The following is a 19,994-nucleotide window of genomic DNA, read 5'->3' as shown; positions in this document are numbered from 1 at the left end:
CTGGTACGGTGGTCCATTCAGTGTTGGGAGTTTGACGTGGCGAAGGTCTTGCTGTTCTCTCAGGAAGAGAGGATGATTCGGATATGGCTGGAAGACCAGTAGTGATTCCAAGTTTCGGAAGCAGGGATTGGGCTTCAGAGAGAGTTCTGGCCATAAGCATTGAGCCCTGATGCCATATCAGGATGCGAAAGGGGAATCCCCAGCGATATTTAATTTGTCGTTGGCGGAGAAGTGTGGTGATAGGCTTAAAGTCTCTTCTTTTGGCTAGGGTGAGTGGGGAGAGATCTTGGAAGATTTGAAGGTTAGCGTTGTCAAAGGTGATAGATTGAAGGCGGCGGACTTCTCTCATGACGTCTTCTTTCGCCGTAAAGTAGTGCATTCTAAGGATGACGTCCCTGGGTTGGGATGGATCCTGGGAGCGGGGTCTCAGTGCCCGATGGGCTCTATCTAGGAGAAGGAGCTCCTCGGGAGTCGAAGGTGAGAGCTGGGTGAAAAGTTTCTTGAGATAAAGGTCCAAGTGAGCGGGTTCAACCTGTTCCGGGATTCCGCGGATTCTCAGATTGTTGCGTCGTGCTCTATTGTCTTGATCCTCCTGCCCTTCCTGAAGTTGGACAATATCTTGGCGGATTTGGTTGAGATCCGTTTCATGTGATTGTTGGTAAGTTACTACTTCTTCCACTCTGTGTTCAAGATGATCTGTTCTATCACCTATGTCAGCAATGTCTGCTTTTAGTGAGTGGAGGGCTTGGACCGATGCTTTGACATCCTTCAGTTCTTTGAGGAGGGATAGGAAATCTTGGCGAGTCATAGGAGAGCAATCCTCAGTGTCCGGATCCGAATCAGAGTGTTCACTGGATCTGGCCGGAGTTTTCTGTTTGGAGAGATAAGGAAGGAGATCGCCTCCCAGCGGTTTTTTACCTCCTCTGGGCATCGTGGTAGAATAGGAGGGAAACCAGTTGAAGAAATGGTGGGTTAGGAGGTTTGGTTGCTTCGTTACATATGGTTCAGGGCCCAGGGGAGTAGAAGGGCATAATCAGCACCCAGGCATCCGCATCTCGTAGGGCGGAAGAATTGAAGGGAAACGTGGGAGCTCCAACATTGTGAGGAATTTGACAGCCAAGGCCCCTCTTAGTATGGGAAGTCACCACATAGTACTGGTAGCACACAATATGTGTTAGTAAGTTGAGCTGTGGTTAAAGTGGAAGGGTAAACTTTAGGTTGGTGCTATTATTTCTCAGGTAATGTGCAGAAACTGGAGGGACTTATAGGTATATATGTATTATTCTTTAGGAAATTACAGAATACAATGCCAGGTATTGGCCACTAGGTGGCAGCACTGGTTCTGAAAAGAGCAGATAGTCAGGCAATTTGATTGATTGTGTAGATCTGGTTGATCTGAGTAGTATAGTGACAGTGGATATTTATGACCCTCCGGACCCTTATCCTCAGCAGGGGGTCTTACAGAATTGTGGGGTAGCCAGCCTCAGAGAGGGTCATTTCTACATTTGGTGAAGAGGAGATTCTCAAATCTACAGAGTTTGGGGACAGAGGTTAAGCTGCTGGAAGGATCTTCTTTACACAGTACAAGAGTGTGCTGTTTTGTCAGTGATCCAGGCAGAAGGAGGAAGCAGTCACTCACCACTTATTGGGGGGCAGGGGGAGATCAATTTTGCGGCAGCAACTCAGGAGCAGGTCCCAGATTGAATGTGGACGTCCAGGCTGCACAGCCCCGCCGGGCGCTTCAGAGGGGGTCCTAGGTCCAGAGGAGAAGGAGGCTGACACAGCAGTATGGGGGTCCTGAAGGAGGAAACGCTCCCGCGACAAGATGGCGTCCGCGGGGACTGGGAAAATCGAGGCCCCGGCTTTTCAGCGCGATTTAGGCCTCAGAGGTGCTGGATGGCCTGGGAGCACGGTGGGCGTCTCGCGAGTGGAGCGGAGCACAGCGGGTAACTCCGGTAAGTAGCGGGAACCGGGAAGGTGGGGTTGTGGCTGGTGGAGAGGCTTATAAGGTGCCCAATTAGGAGGTTTTCCCCGGAGCTCCAAATCCGCGCGGCCGTCTGATATGGCTGACAGGCCACGCCCCCACTTTGATTGTTTTTAACTATTATAATCGCACTTTGTTTTAAGAAGATCGATATTTATGAAGAAATTGAACATCACTGTTTTAACCATTAATTAACAAAGTATTTCATCCAATCAGAGGCAAAAGAAATGTATTTATAGCCATAATACCATATGGAACACTATCCTTGAGAATGTCCATGGTACGGATGAAATGCGTTGGATACCTTTTTTTTTTTTTTTTTTTTTTCACGCACCAGCCACCGTAGTTTGTACTCCAGCATTCTATAAGCTTTGTGCCTATGGTCCGAGTATATGTGTGTGTGTATATGTATGTGTGTGTGTATATATATATATATATATATATATATATATATATATATATATATATATATATATATATATATATATATATATATATATATATATATATATATATATGTGTTTATGTATACATACATACACCTCAGTTTCCTCCAAAAGAGCTCTCGCACTGCGGAACGCCTTTGGAGGAAATCTCGCTCCCTGGCTGACTTCCTTCACTTTAAATTCATCCTCTCCTCATTCTGCTCTGCCCTCTCCCTTGCTAAACAAACCTTCTTCAAGTCCCTTATTTCTTCTCAGTCCTCTAATCCCCGCCGCCTTTTTGCCACCTTCAACTCCCTCCTTTGCTCCCCCCCCCCTCCTGTACCACTCTCCATCTCTGCTGCGGACTTCGCCACTTTTTTTCTCTTCCAAAATTGGGGCCATCAGACTCAACATCTACTCCACCCCCTCTCTCACTGCCCCATCCCTCCTCGCCCCTCCAACAATCAACTCTGCTGCTCCTTCTGTCCTACATCTGGCGAAGAAGTTTGCTGTCTCATTCTTTCCTCTCCACCCTCTACCTGTCCTCTTGATCCCATCCCCTCTAACATCCTTCGCTCTCTCTCTCTCTCTCCCACTGCCTGCTCCTACCTTGTTCACCTTTTCAACCTATCACTCTCCTCTGGTGCAGTACCCTCCTCTTTTAAACACGCTCTTATCTCTCCTTTCCTCAAAAAACCCAATCTTGACCCCACCTCCCTTGCCAATTATCGCCCCATCTCCCTTCTCCCCTACGCCTCCAAATTACTTGAGCGGATAGTCTGCTGTCGCCTCACCAGATACCTCTCAGACTATTCCCTCCTCAACCCTCTCCAATCTGGTTACCCCCCCCTCCACTCCACTGAAACTGCCCTGGCCAAAGTGACCAATGACCTCTTATCAGCCAAATCCAAGGGTCACTTCTCCATACTCATCCTCCTTGACCTCTCTGTGGCCTTTGATACCGTGGATCACCCCCTCCTTCTGCAAACTCTTTTCTCTCTCTTGGCCTCTCTGGCTCAGTCCATGCCTGGTTCTGCTCTTACCTCGCTAACCGCACCTTCTTATCACCTCCTTTGGTCTTCAGTATCACCTTTATGCTGACGACATCCAACTCTACATCTCTTCTCCTGAGCTCTCTTCCACCCTCTTCTCTCGTGTATCTGACTGCCTCTCTGCCATCTCCTCTTGGATATCCGCTCGCTTTCTCAAAATCAATATCTCTAAAACTGAACTTATTGTCTTCCCTCCCGTCAGACTCCCCTTCCACCACAACCTCTCTATCGTTGTCAATAACACTACCATCTCCTCTGTCGCCCAACTCCGATTCCTGGGTGTCACCCTTGACTCCTCTCTCTCCTTTGCCCCCCATATCCAATCCCTTGCCCAAGCCTGTCGCTTCCAACTGTGCAACATCGCCAGCATCCGGCCCTTCCTCTCTCAAGATGCCACCAAAACAATCATCCACTCTCATCATCTCCCGCCTTGATTACTGCAACCTTCTCCTCACTGGCCTCCCCCTCTCCCATATTGCCCCCCTCTGCTCCATTCTCAATGCGGCTGCTCGACTCATCTTTCTCTCACGCCGCTCCTCCTCAACCTCCCCTCTCTACCACGCCCTACACTGGCTCCCCTTCCCCTACAGGATCCTTTTCAAACTCCTCACCACCACTTACAAAGCTCTCTCCCAGTCTACTGCCCCCTATATCTCTAACCTCCTCACCATTCACACTCCCGCCCGCTCCCTGCACTCGGCCAATGACCTTCGCCTCTCCTCCACTCTGATCACCTCTTCCCACTCTAGAATCCAGGACTTCTCCTGAGCTGCCCCCCTGCACTGGAATGACCTCCCTCGCTCCATCTGTCTCTCTCCCAACCTGGGCTCTTTCAAACGGGCACTTAAAACCCACCTGTTCCATAAAACCTTCCAACCATCCACCTAACCCCTAATCCACTCTTTTCTTTCTCACTCTCTCCCCTGGCCCCTCTCTTCTCTCCCCCTGCTTCACTGGCTCCCTTTCGTGCCTGTTTTTGTTTTACCCTCCCTTAGGATGTAAGCTCTTATGAGCAGGGCCCCCTCCCCTCCTGTCTTCATACCGGTTCTTCTGCTCTGTCTTTACTCCATATGTCTTCCTGGAGTTCCTGAAGCATTGGTACTTTGTCACCCTGTTTTGTACTACTGTTTGTACTGTGTACGGCGCTGCGGAAACCTTGTGGCGCCCAACAAATAAATGATAATAAAAAATATATATATATATATATATATATATATATATATATATATATATATATATATATATATATATATATATATATATATATATATATAATTATAAAAAACACACAAACACACACTGCTTGTTCTTATTGCACTCTTTCAGTACAGTGTGATATATTATCTTTTATGAGGTGCTGCATATATATAGCGAGCGCCCTGACCTATCTTCCTTTTCTCATTTTTGAGCCTCTCGCACAAGCCGTATGCTTTAGCAGCATTTCTGGCATTAAATCAAGCAGACTCTAACATCAGATTATATTGTGCGTAAAATCGCCCAGCTGCAACTATCTTTCCCAACTCTCCTGGCGCAATCATATGGCTCTCCTTGTAGATATAACTTCAACACTGAACAGACAGAAGATTTAGACTTTCATATTACCCTTCCACCAATTAATCCAGCTTGAAATCACTATATTCGTTCAAATGGCATCTTAAAAAAAATTCAATCTCTTCTGTATTTTGAACTAAACGTTATCATCTACTTAACGTTATCATCTGCTCTATCAGGCAAATTACCTCATATCCTATCCACTCTGAAACATGACCCGGCAGGATGGATCCCACAATAAATTTCTTGCTTTGGGCATATTAATATTGTCAAAATGAACGTCCTACTCAGGCTTCTATACCTTTCTCAAGACCTTCCCATATGAATCCCCCTCAAATCTTTACATTCTTACAACGCACTTCTACGTAATCATCTGAGATCTGGGAAAATACCAGCACTATCTGTAAATTAAGGAGAATGCTTACAAATTATTGTATTACAGGAATTATGTCCCCATCAGATTGTGTCAAATATTACCTGTTGCTTCCCGACAGATGCTCGAGGAACTGCGTTGTACGTGGAATCTTTTTACATATCTGGTGGTTATGGTCTTACTCTCAGAAGCCTGATCCTCTGTTCTGAAAATTGACATCCTGCTTAAACCCAAATATTTCTTGCTCTTCCTGGTACTGCGAAGTACTAATTCACACTTTTGCGCCACTTTGCTGCCAGCTTGTGGCGGACTGTAAATGTCAAGCTTCCCTTTTTTTTACCACACTCAATAGCTTATGGTATGCCTACCGTATGGCATATATGACCACTATAATAAACAACTCTGCAAAATCTTTTTGCAACACCTGGGAACCCTAGGCTATTTACAAACATCCACTTGCCCCTAATCTCCGCTTTACTAGTACTTTTTTGTTATTCCAATCCTTATAAACCCCCCCCCCCCCCACATATTCCCCTTCCTTAAAAAGGGAAAAAAACCTGATCAACAATCACATGTTTAATGTCAATTTGCCTGTGATTGTAGGGCAGCACGGTGGCGTAGTGGTTAGTACTTCTGCCTCACAGCACTGGGGTCATGCGTTCAATTCCCGACCATGGCCTTATCTGTGAGGAGTTTGTATGTTCTCCCCGTGTTTGTGTGGGTTTTCTACAGGTGCTCCGGTTTCCTCCCACACTCCAAAAACATACTGGTAGGTTAATTGGCTGCTATTAAATTGCCCTTAGTCTCTGTCTGTCTGTGTGTGTGTATGTTAGGGAATTTAGATTGTAAGCTCCAATGGAGCAGGGACCGATGTGAATGAGTTCTCTGTGCAGCGCTGCGGAATTAGTTCAGCTATATAAATAGATGATGATTGTTGATGCTTCCTGATTGTTATTCTCTATTTGATTCTTCTCATTCTACCTCATTCATTTGCCTCTTAATTATTATGATTGTACATCCTTGAGTAAAATAAAGAGAAAAATTTGGATTTTAATACAGGCGGAACTAAGCAAAATATGCATAATCTCTTTAAACATGAAAATTGCAACAATTTTGCGTTACGCCGCCTTTAATAAAATACTGAATTGTAATGAGATGCTGTTATTACCCTGGGGTCAACATATTTTAGCTATACTATTGTAGCGCCTGCGGGGAAAGAGGACAGACGCAACACAAAAGAACTTACCCTGTAAACGATGGTCCCCTCCAGTCCGCCTCCGATATCCCAGCTGCGACCCGATCCCAGCAGATCCGCAGCCGCAACCCTTGTTACCTCCAACCACGTCCCTCTAAGAAAGAGACAGAGTTTACGGCCGTGCCTACCAGGTAAGGGCTGTCCGAGAATACGGCAATGAACAAGGACACTCTCAGTCCAAGCCCCCTTGCCGCCTCCTCACTTTGCTCTTGCCAAGGCACGGGGGACTACAGGTACTTGAGACCAGGACTAATCCCGCCTCAAGAACCTCGCACACCACCCGGTGAGGGCCTAACCAAAAGGGGGAATCGAGCGTGATACTCACCGGGACACTCCCACTTACGATCCGGTTCTCCTGCACCTCCCCGACACCTGCGGATGACAAGGAACACACAGCCTCCCTCTGCGCTCTCAGTAAGACTAAGATGGGCACCCACGAAACGCTAAACTGACTACAACAGCGACCCGACCCTAACAACGCTCTAATGGTCGGCAACGCAACTACGTCAAACAACTATGACTAACTAGGTGTGGTGCACTAACGGAACTGCTCACTAACCACTACGGGGAACACCAGCCGGTGTTCAGGGACTAAACCGGAGGGCGGTTCCTAACTCCCTCACCCAGGCCGTACCAAGAAGCTGCCTTCTTGCTATGGGGTCACCCACGGATCCTAAGGACCGGCTGCACCAGGCCCGACTGAGGCTCACTGGAACAGCACACTAACCTGCGTACAGACTGAACCGCCCGACTGCCTGCACCCAGATATCGAACACGTATCCCACTCCGGAACCGCCAGGGAACCTGCACGGAACTGAGGACTGGGACACTCAACCTGAACCACGGGACGCCCCCTGGAACTGCGTTGAGCTGTGCTGCACTGCCATTGACTCACTCAGTCACCCCCTCTGGAAACCAGTGTGACCCCAGGGACCTAAGGGACGGGAAAACTACGTGTGTGCTTCCCTGACTATGTGTAAGCTGGTAACTACACTTGTCCCCACAGCACGGGTTAGTACAGGAAAACACAGGGAACAAGAGCCTACCTTTAATGGGGGCCTGACGTCTTGCCCCTGGACACAATTATGTAGTACACCCAAAGCCACAGTAATACAGACAATACTCGCCGCACAGACAGACAGAATACAGTACTTTGTACGCTACTCACCAGAGCACACCGCTGCTAGCCAACCAGCCGGTTGCTACAGCACCCACAGGAGCCTCCGCTCTACTGTACCTCCTAACTCCGTGTGCTCACCTCACACAGGACCGCGCCTATACTCACAAGGCTCTCACGCCTCCATCACACCACCAGGGCCTTCTGCCCTTCACACCATGTGCCTCGTGCACATCTGCCCACAGAGCCTTGTGCTCTGACTATGGGCCTCAGCCCCCTCTCTAACTCAGGGCTCTGAGCCCCCTAACTAGGGCCTTGTGCCCTACTACCTAGGGGCCCTAGCCCTGCCTACTCAGGCCTTGTGGCCTTCCTAACTCTCTACTAGGGCCTTGTGCCCTTGCACCTGGGGCCCTCACGCCCCCTACCTAGCTAACTAACAGGGCCTTGTGCCCTTTATCAATATGGCCTACAGGCCCACTACTTGTTAGGATCCTAGTGCCCAGTTCCCTGGGCCTTGTGCCCCTAATTCATGTCCCACGGGCCTTATACCCGACCGTGGCCACGGGCCTAGTGCCCGACCTAACGTTGAGGCTACTTACCTGATCCGCGCAGGATACTCAACTTGCCACGCCGTCTTCCTCTTCTTTCTCCGGGTCTTCCAGACCCTCCAGCCGGCGGCGCCTCTTCTCTTTGGCGCTGAGTCTGCTGCTGCACCGGAGGCGGGGGCGCTCTCAGCCCTTACAAGGGCTCCCCGCCGATGATCTCCGCTCCGGCGGCTTCTTTTCTTGCACTCCGGACGTCCCACAACGTCCTTCTCTCTCCGCCGCCGACTCTCTTCTGGCAAAATGGCGCCGCCCGGCGACTTATAGTCGCCGGCGTGACGTCATCAGCCGGCGCGAGCGCCTATTGGCTCGCGTCGGCCGCGATAGGCTCCCGTATACGGCCGCTGATTTGCCAGCGGAGGGAGATGAGCCCTGATTGGCTCATCCTTCCTCGGCTGCCAGAACCTGAAAAGAACGAATACTTACCGCCGCGGGAGCGCTGGACGGGAAAGTCACTTCTTTCTTCTTTCTTCCTCCTGGACACCATCAGGGAACTCTTCAGCCCCTCCAGGGGCGCCGCAGCATCGGGCATCTTCGCCCGCTTCTCGGGCACCGGGGACATCCTTACACTATCTTAGATTTACAATCCAGCTATAATGGCAGACCTTATCATTTTATATCTTGTTTTATTGAGACAGCTCTTACATTGTAACAAAGGGAGGCATTTAGCTGGCAATATGCAGAGAAAGCATGCAAGCAGAGTAAAACATTCACGTGGTAATGCACCTAGACCTAGATTGAAGATAAACCAGGTGAAGACTTAGACTTGTGTGACAAACAATAATTTAAAGTTTGATTAACTTACATAGTTTGAAATATCCTTCCTCAGAGCAAACAGACGGGGGGTGTGTCAGTGCAAAGAGAACCATTGATGGGAGTTTCCTCTTAAAGGGAAGGTCACCTAGCTATGAAGCTAGGGCTGTGGGAGGAGTGTCATGTATAAAACCTTGCTTGTTTCATTGCTCAGGGAGATCAGCACTGTTGAAGCTGGGGTGGTCTTTGGAGAACTGGTCTGTCTAGCTAGTATTTAGGGTCTCAAGAAACAGTGTGAAATCGGTATGGTGTCAAATACATTTACCATCCTGACATTAAAACTGTAAAAGGAAGACATTGTGTGTGTTTTAGAGTGTGGGGGAAAATGCAAATGGTTCATTACAATGTAAAGTTTAAATATAAGTGAAGACTTGAAACAGATAAACCATCCCAACCAGTGACCTCTCTGGTCGCTTCTCATAATCACATACAGGAAGCATCACTTGCACAGTGGGTCTGCATTATATGCTTGCAAAATGGGGTGTGTAATAGTCAAATGAGCTATGCATAAAATGGTTTGATCAAATGGATCTCCATTTTCATTATTTATTAAATTAGCAATACATTTAGTATACTCTGCATTAAGTATACTGGCCATGTGGGGCTCTGCATTATGATGTTTTATTATATCTAAACGTATTATACCCTGACAATGTGGGTCTGTTATGTGCTTAATATATGGTACTGTGGGTATGGTACCTGTGGGCTGTAAAATAGACTGTTGTGAAGTAGGTGTGTCTTATTGAAAGGGGTGTAGCCTTAAATGTGCTTTATGCCCAGTATCTTAAAGTTTGCTTTGAGGCTGCTAAAGTCTCTAAGGCCAAATAATTTACCTGGAAATCGGAGACATTGAACAGTGTTACTTCAATCTTCTTCTTTTTTTGAACTTGGGTTCCAAGTATAAGTGTGCCATTGTTCTGGGACTGATAAGCGGGCTTTTCCCAATAGGGTGTGTAGAAGATGATCTATGCCATTCTGATAGTTTGGTCTTTCTAACATTTGGTAAAATCTGTTGTTCACCTTATTATTTGGCTATATTAAGAGCTGAGTTTAAACGTCTCTGCCTGTTGGCTAAGCTCAAGTTTAGTACTGTCCTGGAAGTAGGAAGACTGCCTTGATGGAGGCCAAAGGGCCGGATGCTTTAGCCAGTGCCCCTGGGGAACGGAGTCTGCTGGTGACCAGCAAATGGACTGTGAAGCTCAAGGAAACCTCCACTGGGCACAAGTAATGGCACCAGAACGCTATGCACTCGGAATCCATGCAGATAAATAATAGTAATTACTGGAGTATTTACACTTGATTTTGGTGTTTAGTGTGGGTTGCTTAATACTTGGGGGCTGAGACCGTGAGGATCTCTGCTTTTTGACCTGTATTAGATCATATTAGGGCATATTAGGGTACTGCTCTAAAGGTCTGAGCTGTCTGTAGGGAAGTGGGGAGATTATACTTTGCTTTTTAACAGAACTGCAGCGGAATGTAAGGGAAACACTAAACAAAAGATTTGTAAAGGTACGTACATTCTTAAAATGTCACACTTATTGCCATTTGAGGTCTGTCTAAATCTTGTTATCTATTTCTTAAGGTATTTGAGACAAATGAAGAATCTGGTATCATCACCCTTAGTATCTTGAATACAGGTCAATTTTTCATCTCCCAAGGACATACACTACTGGTAAGAGAGATCAGTACATATAATGCTATATATTTCTTCTGCCTCTGCTTTCCTGCTTGCATCCTTCATTATGACATCTACCAAGGTGACTTTCAAATGACTCATTATGTACTTTTTTCCTCTGCCAAGATATAATGCTGCTGTGCTGAAATACTAAATAAACTCATTAATACATTGATTAAGACAGATAGTCATGAATGGAGGGAGTTGATATTCAAAATTCTTTTTAAAAAAAAAAATCAACAGAATTTCAATAGATCAATAAAGTAGCTCTTATAACCACATGCAGAGTATTTTTAAGGCTTATTTTCACAATACACCAAAAGCAATATGTTACCATCGATCAGGAGCATGGACTTGTCTCAGTGTGTGGAAGCTGCAATTTTAAGAGGCACGTGAGTTAAACTAATTAAATCGATTACCATATAGTAAAAACAACCATATCTCTTCTGAGAGCGAAGTTGTGGTGTCCTTGGACGCAGCCAAGGCGTTTGACTCGGTGGAGTGGCCATACCTGTGGGAGGTATTGTCCCGATTTGGAGTGGGCCCGGAATTTATAAAATGGGTTAAACTTTTGTATTCACATCCAGTGGCGCGGGTCTGTGTCAATGGGCATCTTTCTCAACAATTTCAATTAGAGCGGGGTACTAGACAGGGATGCCCGTTGTCTCCGGCCCTGTTTGCATTAGCAATAGAGCCGCTGGCCTGTAAGATCCGGCATGATAGAGAAATTGTGGGACTTAGATCAGAGCACAGAGAGGATAAGGTGGCATTATATGCAGATGATATGCTGTTGTTCCTTTCAGATCACGACACTTCCCTAAAACATTTGCTGCGGGTGGTTGATGGATTTGTTTTTTTTTTTCCGGCCTAAAAATTAATTGGGATAAATCTAGCGTGTTCCCTCTGGGATGGGAGTGTCCCGTGACAATGCCAGAAGGCTTACAGTTAAAATGGGCATCGAAATTCAAATACTTGGGAATATGGATCTCTAATACCCCCCCTGAATATGTAGAACTTAATTTGCGGCCCCAGATCAAATACATTAAAGAAAAAACTCATGTATGGAAGAAGCTCCCACTTTCTGTCTCCGGTAGGATAAATTTAATTAAGATGATGGTGCAGCCAAAGTTTTTATATATACTCCAGCAGTCACCTGTATATATTCCACCCTCCATTTTCCGATGCATTGATAGCTATTTGATTTCATTGGTTTGGGGAGGGGGAAGGGCTAAGGTCAAGCTCAGCTCGCTGTATAGATCCAGATCTTCTGGTGGATTTGCACTTCCTAACTTGAAATTATATTATTTTGCCTCTCAATTGGTCCACCTTAAGGCATGGGTTTCGGACCCCGATTACCATGAGCTACATTGGGTGTTGGTACACCAATTTAATTCTAATCACACTCCCTTACAGTCACTGCTGGCGGGGCGGCTTGGTATGTGGGCTCCTCCGCTCCTGATTCAGGCAGTTAAGATTTGGACAATCTGTAATAAAATAATGAAACAAACTGACATTGATCCATATACTCCTATCTGGGGGGCAAAGAAATTTAAGAAGTTGAATACAGTGAAGAGGGCCAGGGAGTGGTCTCGGTTGGGTGTGGTGTCGATAGGTCAGCTTTATGATACAAATGTATTTAAATCCTTCGAACAGTTGGTTGGGGAATTCTCTGTACCCAGAACAATGTTTTATTCTTACCTTCAGTTACGACACGCCCTAGACACACAATTTAAAGGGGAGACTTTGGTGTTTGGGGTGGATCCACTGAGGAAACAATTACAGGCCTTGGGTTATAGAGGTCTGATCTCTCGAATGTATTCATGTCTTCTGTATGAATCCACTGCAGATGATTTGGATGGTTTGAGGAATCAGTGGGAAATAGATATTGGCCCTTTATCAGACAAGGAGTGGGAAATGGTTACAGACAGTACTAAAGGTTATACTTCATCATTAAAATTTCAACAAATACAGGTGTTTATCTTATACAGGGCCTACTTTACCCCTATTAGATTGGCAAAATTTCGCCCGGATGCTACCCCTAACTGTCCGAAATGCAATTCGATCAATGCTAACTTTTGGCACCTTCTATGGGAGTGTTCATGTATACAAATCTTCTGGCGAAGGATCAGGAGATGTATTCAGGTTACTGGAATTGAAGTGTCTCTTAGTTCACCGGCCACTTGTCTCTTTGGGCTCCGATTGAAGGGGAAAGTTAATAAACTGACAAAAATGTACATTTCACAGTTATTGATGTTGGCTAAGGTGTGTATAGCGAGGCTGTGATTGGCCCCGAGGAGTCCCACGGTTAAAAATTGGAAAGCACTGGTCAATAACATCATAAGGCACGAGAGATTTGTTTATACTAGCAGACAGGCTCTGAAGGAATTTGAGAATATCTGGTACAGATGGTTAGAGTCTCCATTCTATCCTATGTCATCTAGTACAGATGCTCTATCTACTTAAATGTATGGCTACCACAGTTCTTATAATAAGTATCTGAGTCCATGTAATAAACCCTGCATGTGTAACATACTTATGTATAAGCATTTACGATGTATGATCCTGAATGAATATAGCACATTTATTACTATTATGCTTTAATGTAATCTTGTAAATTCCGTCATTTAATTCTGATATGTATGCGATTGTTTTTCTTTTCTTTTTGTTGTTTAGTATGTTTATATCTTAAAAAATTTCAATAAAAATACTGGATTTAAAAAAAAAAACACAAAAAACAACCATATCTTTATAAATGGCAAAAATAAAATGTTTACATGTTTATTTCATATATATAATACATCAGTTGTCAAGAAAAACATTACATTTTAATCCAGCATTAAAACTGGGTATCGGGTGCCAAGGTTATATATCCAATATTTCAGTTTAGTAGTGTATTGAGCACCTGTCCCCCACCTATAAACCCCAATTTAACCTGTTAAAAGCTAAAACTATTAAACGAGGGAGTTATTATGTTTGGCTTCTAAAATTTATTTACAATTTGTGTATCTGAATTTAGTTTAATAGCTATCTAGTGTTCGTAGGATTTTGTATTTGTGCTGCTGCACATTAATAGGTATTTATTATAAGAGGAGGAACAGGTAATGTGTTCCTTGAACTGTAAAGTTTTTCCTGTGCTTTAAGATTTAAATTCAGATAGTTTGTTTGTACACATTTTGTTTGAGCACATTTGTATTGAGATATATTATATATAATATTTTTGCTTTTACTTGTATTTTCCACATTTTTTGTCTTTGCTAATTTATTCTTGAGATTGCCGATTTTGCGATGTCTAAAATTAGGAGAACATCAAAATATTACACATTTTTCATATATTTTGTACATTTTTTCACATTTAAAAAAAACAAAAAAAACAAAACTTAAATTAGATTAGTTCAATTAATTTCTCTTTTTTTTAAAAAAAAATATTAGTATCAGGTGTGGTTAGGATAGGCTATAATGAAGAGGTAGAGTTTGAACAAGTGCTTGAAAGATTGAAGGTTGGGGTAAATCTGGTAAATGGGGTAAGTTGATTCATAAGTTGTGAGCTGCATGTTGGAGGTTGTTATGAGGGGAAGGTGTTGCTGAGTAGCTTAAATTGGATTCTTGGGGTAATGATAATGCTGCAAGTTAATTGCACAAGCATCTCATCCTGATCGCATACCCAAGCACAGCTTAAGATCAATATTCTGTGTCACACAAGCAAAGACTTTTCAGTCTCACCCTTGTATTTAATCTCATGTATATTTCTTCTGTGTAAGATTGTATACCATTCTATTGTACCGCAAGATTCACCGTTATCCATCCCACTGCACACAACCATCTGCAACCACCTACCCTTGGGTTGCATTACATCCTATTACTGATAACAGTATTTGAGCGCACCTGGACTTTCCAAACTACATGACCTTAGGGGATTGGTTACCCCCGTCCTAAGTGCAGCTCATACTCCAATCACCACTCGTCCAGTGCATCCTCCTCCCCCCCCCCATTTTCTATCTATTAATTATCAACCATTGGAAGGATAGCACGGCGAACACACCTCATTAAAATGGTTAAACATATGGATAGGCATTCCACTAGGCTGAAGAAAGCGCACAAACTCTTCTCCAGCCTAAACATAGGCCCATCAAACATTGATCAAACACTCAAAGAAGGAGACCTCACCCTAACCCTTCTTCAACTAGAGAAATTGCTGAAAAAAGAAACCAACTTATGGTGGGACCTATACACCCTTGAATGGTATATACAGCAAGGCCTTATCCCCAAAGGTCTAACCATTCAAAAAGCACCCACACACAACCTTAACAATGAGACATTCATGAAACAGTGGGATGATATTCTCCACCAATGTTCCAAATCACTTATGGGTTTAATTATCAGCACTAGGAAACAAGAACTTGAAACCCTAGCCCTCGAAATATCCACAGTAGATTCAAGCCTAGATCACATGAGATCACACACACCAACCTCACCAGCTTAGAATACCTTATGGAGCAGAGATTAGAGATGGAAGAAAGAGATATCATCAATAAGAAACAGAATAAGGCCCTCAGAGACAAATATGCGATAAGAAACCATACCCTGAAGAAACGATTCACCAACACCTACACTAGGGACACCAAATGCACCACTAACAAAACACCAATATACAAAAAACTAGGACTCGCTTACCAACAATACATGAAAGGGATCCATACGAACATGAACTTCGTTAACACCAACAATTCTTGCACATCTATCTCAGTCGATTCCAGCCACTCACCAAATTCCTCCATCCTTACCACACACGATCACCCCTACAACCCCACAGTTGACATTACTCCCCCAGACAAATCCAGATATGAGACGTTGGTCATCCGGTCATTTGAACAAGGATGGATTGATGCTAACCTCTGCTTGTCCAACAATATAGCCACTCAGAATTCATCAGAGAATTTATCCACTATCCCAATCACCTCTAATAATCCTACAGAGCATCAGATCCACAAGGAAACCCCATCTGATAAGCTGCACACACCACGTTCCCAAACCGGAGCGCATAACCTGAGTACCTCACTACACACACACCTCACCGATACAATCACCACTCCCAACGAGCCTTTTTTTAGCCAAGGGCCACCCTCCCCCCACAGCGCCAGACCCACCAATACACACACGCACACAGCACAAAAAATTAAACCTTTCAAAATCAGACGAGGAGGAAGAGGTTGTAAATTACACCAACAAAAAGATAAAATCACGCCCATACCCCAGCCCTCCCCCACTATATTGGGGATCTTCAATTTGAGTGAGCATAATCTTACTGACTCAGAAATTGGAGTATTAAGTAAGGGACTTAAATTTGCGCCCACACGTCAACTCAACAAATTTGAGACATATCTTGACATTCAACGTTTCACCAGGAAAATTTGTCTCAAGAAGTATTTCGCTCAAAGCCAACTACAACATCGCCCACCACCAGACTCATTACACACACACACCAACCTTAAGCCAAAATCTACTTTTTATCCCATCCAGTCCAAATCCAGTCACATAGACACGTTCGAAAAATTAGTTACTGACGAACTAGAGACCATGGACATCAAACCCAACCTCACGAAAGCAGAAACTATGGCTCTCAATAATCTCAAGTCCAACACCAAGATTGTCATTAAACCAGCTGACAAAGGTGGCGGTCTGGTCTTTCTCAATAAACAGGATTATATACATCAAGCCCAACACATACTAGATGACAAGTCCACATACAGCAAGCTCAAGACAGACCCCACCTCAATGTTCCAAAAAGAACTCCGGGACTTACTTCAACTTGGTAAAGAGTCTGGTATTCTAAACACCAAAGAATACGACTTCCTACATAAACAGCACCCCATCATACCGGTCTTCTACTACCTGCCTAAACTGCACAAAGACCCCATCAACCCACCAGGCAGACCCATCATATCTGGGATAAATTCACTAACATCTAATCTGTCCCAGTACCTTGATCATTTCCTCCAGGAATATGTCGCCATACAAAAATCATACCTCAGAGACACCAAAGCAGCCATACAAGCACTACAGGATGTCAACTGGACCCAGGACATGTGGTTGGCATCCACTGACGTCACCTCTCTATACACCATCATAGAACACCAAACAGGAATCAATAGCGTACAACACTTCCTTGAAAAAGAAGGATCACTGGCCCAAGACCAAATTGACTTCATCCTTAAAGGGATCAGTTTCATACTTGCACACAACTACACCTGGTTTCAAGACAATTTTTACCTACAACACAGGGGCACCGCTATGGGCACCAAGTTTGTGCCGAGTTACGTGAACCTCTTCATGGCCAAGTGGGAAGAGGATCACATTTGGGGGAACGGGAACCTCGGTGCAAACTTGGTGCTGTGGAAAAGATACATTGACGATATACTGTTCATTTGGAAAGGGGACATACACTCCCTTAACACATTCCTAGATTACATCAATGACAACCAAGATAATATCAAATTCACTACCCAAATCAGTCAATCCAAAATAGAATTTCTAGATTTGGAAATTTACATACATAATCATGCGATCAGTACTAAAGCATTTCATAAGAGAGTAGATGTAAACGGCTATATCTTAGCTTCAAGCCACCATCACCCTCTCTGGCTATACAGTTTGCCCCTCGGCCAATTTACACGCATACGCCGTAATTGCTCACATCTCAGTGATTACGATATACAAGGTCAGGCACTCAAGAAACAATTTCTTGACAAAAAATATTGTCCAGAACAAATCAATAAGGCCTTCAATCAGGCCAGAGAATCAGACAGAACATCCCTGATTACATACAAAAAACACCCCAATCATGAGGAAAACAACCCAGCCAGCTCATCCAATAACGACATCTACTTCATTACTCAATTTTCATCAGCAGCCAACAAAATCAGTAAAATAATCAAGAAACATTGGAACATCCTCTTTAAGGATCCCTCATTGGAGCACATCCTCCCCACACAACCTAAAGTAGTTTTCACCAAAGCCAAAAGTCTGCACAGATCCTTGGTGCATAACCATATACCCCCCTCAACACTACAACAATTGACTATTAACCAGGCATCTCCACCCAAAGGATTCTACCACTGTGGTAGGTGCATAGGATGCAAAAACATGCACATTAAATCAACCAGACCAATCAGCCATTTCCAATCTTACGTCACGAAGCAACAATTCCCAAACAAAGATTTCATCTTGACAGCAACAATGTAATCTACCTTCTGGAATGCTCATGTCACCTACAGTATGTAGGAAGGACCATTAGACAACTAAAAATCCGTATCAATGAGCACATACGTAACATAAAGAAAGGGTTTCAATTGCACAGCGTACCAGAGCACTTTCATAAAGTCCACAATTCTAAGCCAGAAGGCCTCCATTTTACAGCCATCAAACAAGTTAAAAAGAATTGGCGAGGTGGGGACATTCTGAAACTAATCAATAAGGAAGAAGCAGCTTGGATCTATAACCTTAGGACCTTCAATCCCAGAGGCCTGAACATAGATTTTGATCTCAAACCGCCACTGTCATAATTTCATCTGTGCAGATATTAAAGCCCGTCTGCCACATCTCATCTCTATAGCTTTCTACATGGCTCCCCCTCCCCCCTTGTTATATACTATCAATTAGCTATCCTTTCTCAAGTTCCCATCACTCACTATTAAGGCATACCATACTTACAACCGATGCCTTCCCACACTGTTTTTAAACTTATGTTTCCTCCGGTCCACTCACCCGGTACACATGACTATTGGTTCCAAAGTCCATCCATATGTACACTTTTAGACCTCTATCCTCCCCCACTAAGAAGGTACTACCTAAGATGACCGCTTAAGGTATTACTTACTTTATACCTATGAGCAAGGCGGAATCGACTAGCCTTTTACCTCCATGTTTAGAGACACCCCGCATCATGCAAGCTTTTCAGCCCCTCTACTATCCTGATTCTCAGTAAGGAATCCCATTCACACCTGTCACTCACTGTCCATCCGCTCCATACATTCGGCTGCACGTAATCCCTCAGCTCAACCCCCATCCCGACAACCAATCAACCAGCAGGTCTCCCGTCCAATCAAGAGACACCATCCCCTACTAATACAAGTAACGGCCCATACATATTCACTCCTTGAAAACGTCCACAGGACGAAACGCGTCGGAGTATACGCTCCCACCAACCAATTAACCTTACCTGCCTACTACCAAGTACCTATGATGTAAGTGCTACTTTGTTTTTTTTAATAAATTGCCGTGAGTTACTTCACTATGTAGCTTTACATTTTGTCCCGGCAATGTACCGCGCATGCGCGGGATCCAGCGTCTATCGGACCTGCATCACTTCCTGATCACGCCGCTCACGCAGCGCAGGCCCGCCCGACACATTGGAAGAGCCTCAGCCGGCGTCCCTAGCAATACACGTTGCCTCACCATTTCCATGCCACAATAACAACGTACCGACCTGACCACAGATCCACATCGGAGAACGGCAGGACAGGCACCCAAGGACAACACAGTGCTCCCTTGTTTGCGCATGGTCTTGCGCTGCAAGGTAATTGCACAAGCATCTCATCCTGATCGCATACCCAAGCACAGCTTAAGATCAATATTCTGTGTCACACAAGCAAAGACTTTTCAGTCTCACCCTTGTATTTAATCTCATGTATATTTCTTCTGTGTAAGATTGTATACCATTCTATTGTACCGCAAGATTCACCGTTATCCATCCCACTGCACACAACCATCTGCAACCACCTACCCTTGGGTTGCATTACATCCTATTACTGATAACAGTATTTGAGCGCACCTGGACTTTCCAAACTACATGACCTTAGGGGATTGGTTACCCCCATCCTAAGTGCAGCTCATACTCCAATCACCACTCGTCCAGTGCATCCTCCCCCCCCCCCCATTTACTATCTTACAGCCTAAACATAGGCCCATCAAACATTGATCAAACACTCAAAGAAGGAGACCTCACCCTAACCCTTCTTCAACTAGAGAAATTGCTGAAAAAAGAAACCAACTTATGGTGGGACCTATACACCCTTGAATGGTATATACAGCAAGGCCTTATCCCCAAAGGTCTAACCATTCAAAAAGCACCCACACACAACCTTAACAATG

At 44.5% G+C, this 19,994-nt stretch overlaps 1 protein-coding gene across 3 annotated transcripts in view; it reads left to right on the top strand.

The window, feature by feature from the left end:
- The window catches only part of REC114 (REC114 meiotic recombination protein), a 157,078-nt gene that overhangs the window by 17,984 nt on the left and 119,100 nt on the right, over positions 1 to 19,994 (top strand). For 2 of the 3 annotated variants that reach the window (XM_075208314.1, XM_075208312.1), the window contains exon 2: positions 10,755 to 10,844. The exons of the other annotated variant lie outside the window; for it this stretch is intronic. In XM_075208314.1, coding sequence (XP_075064415.1) covers positions 10,755 to 10,844 — 90 coding nt within the window. The remainder of the gene's footprint in view (positions 1 to 10,754; positions 10,845 to 19,994) is intronic. 3 annotated transcript variants of the gene reach the window in all.

Source organism: Mixophyes fleayi, chromosome 4 (genome assembly GCF_038048845.1).
Source record: "Mixophyes fleayi isolate aMixFle1 chromosome 4, aMixFle1.hap1, whole genome shotgun sequence".
NCBI classification, from domain to species: domain Eukaryota; kingdom Metazoa; phylum Chordata; class Amphibia; order Anura; family Limnodynastidae; genus Mixophyes; species Mixophyes fleayi.
Note: the sequence above shows the minus strand (reverse complement) of the source record. Positions and strands in the feature narration are given on the sequence as shown.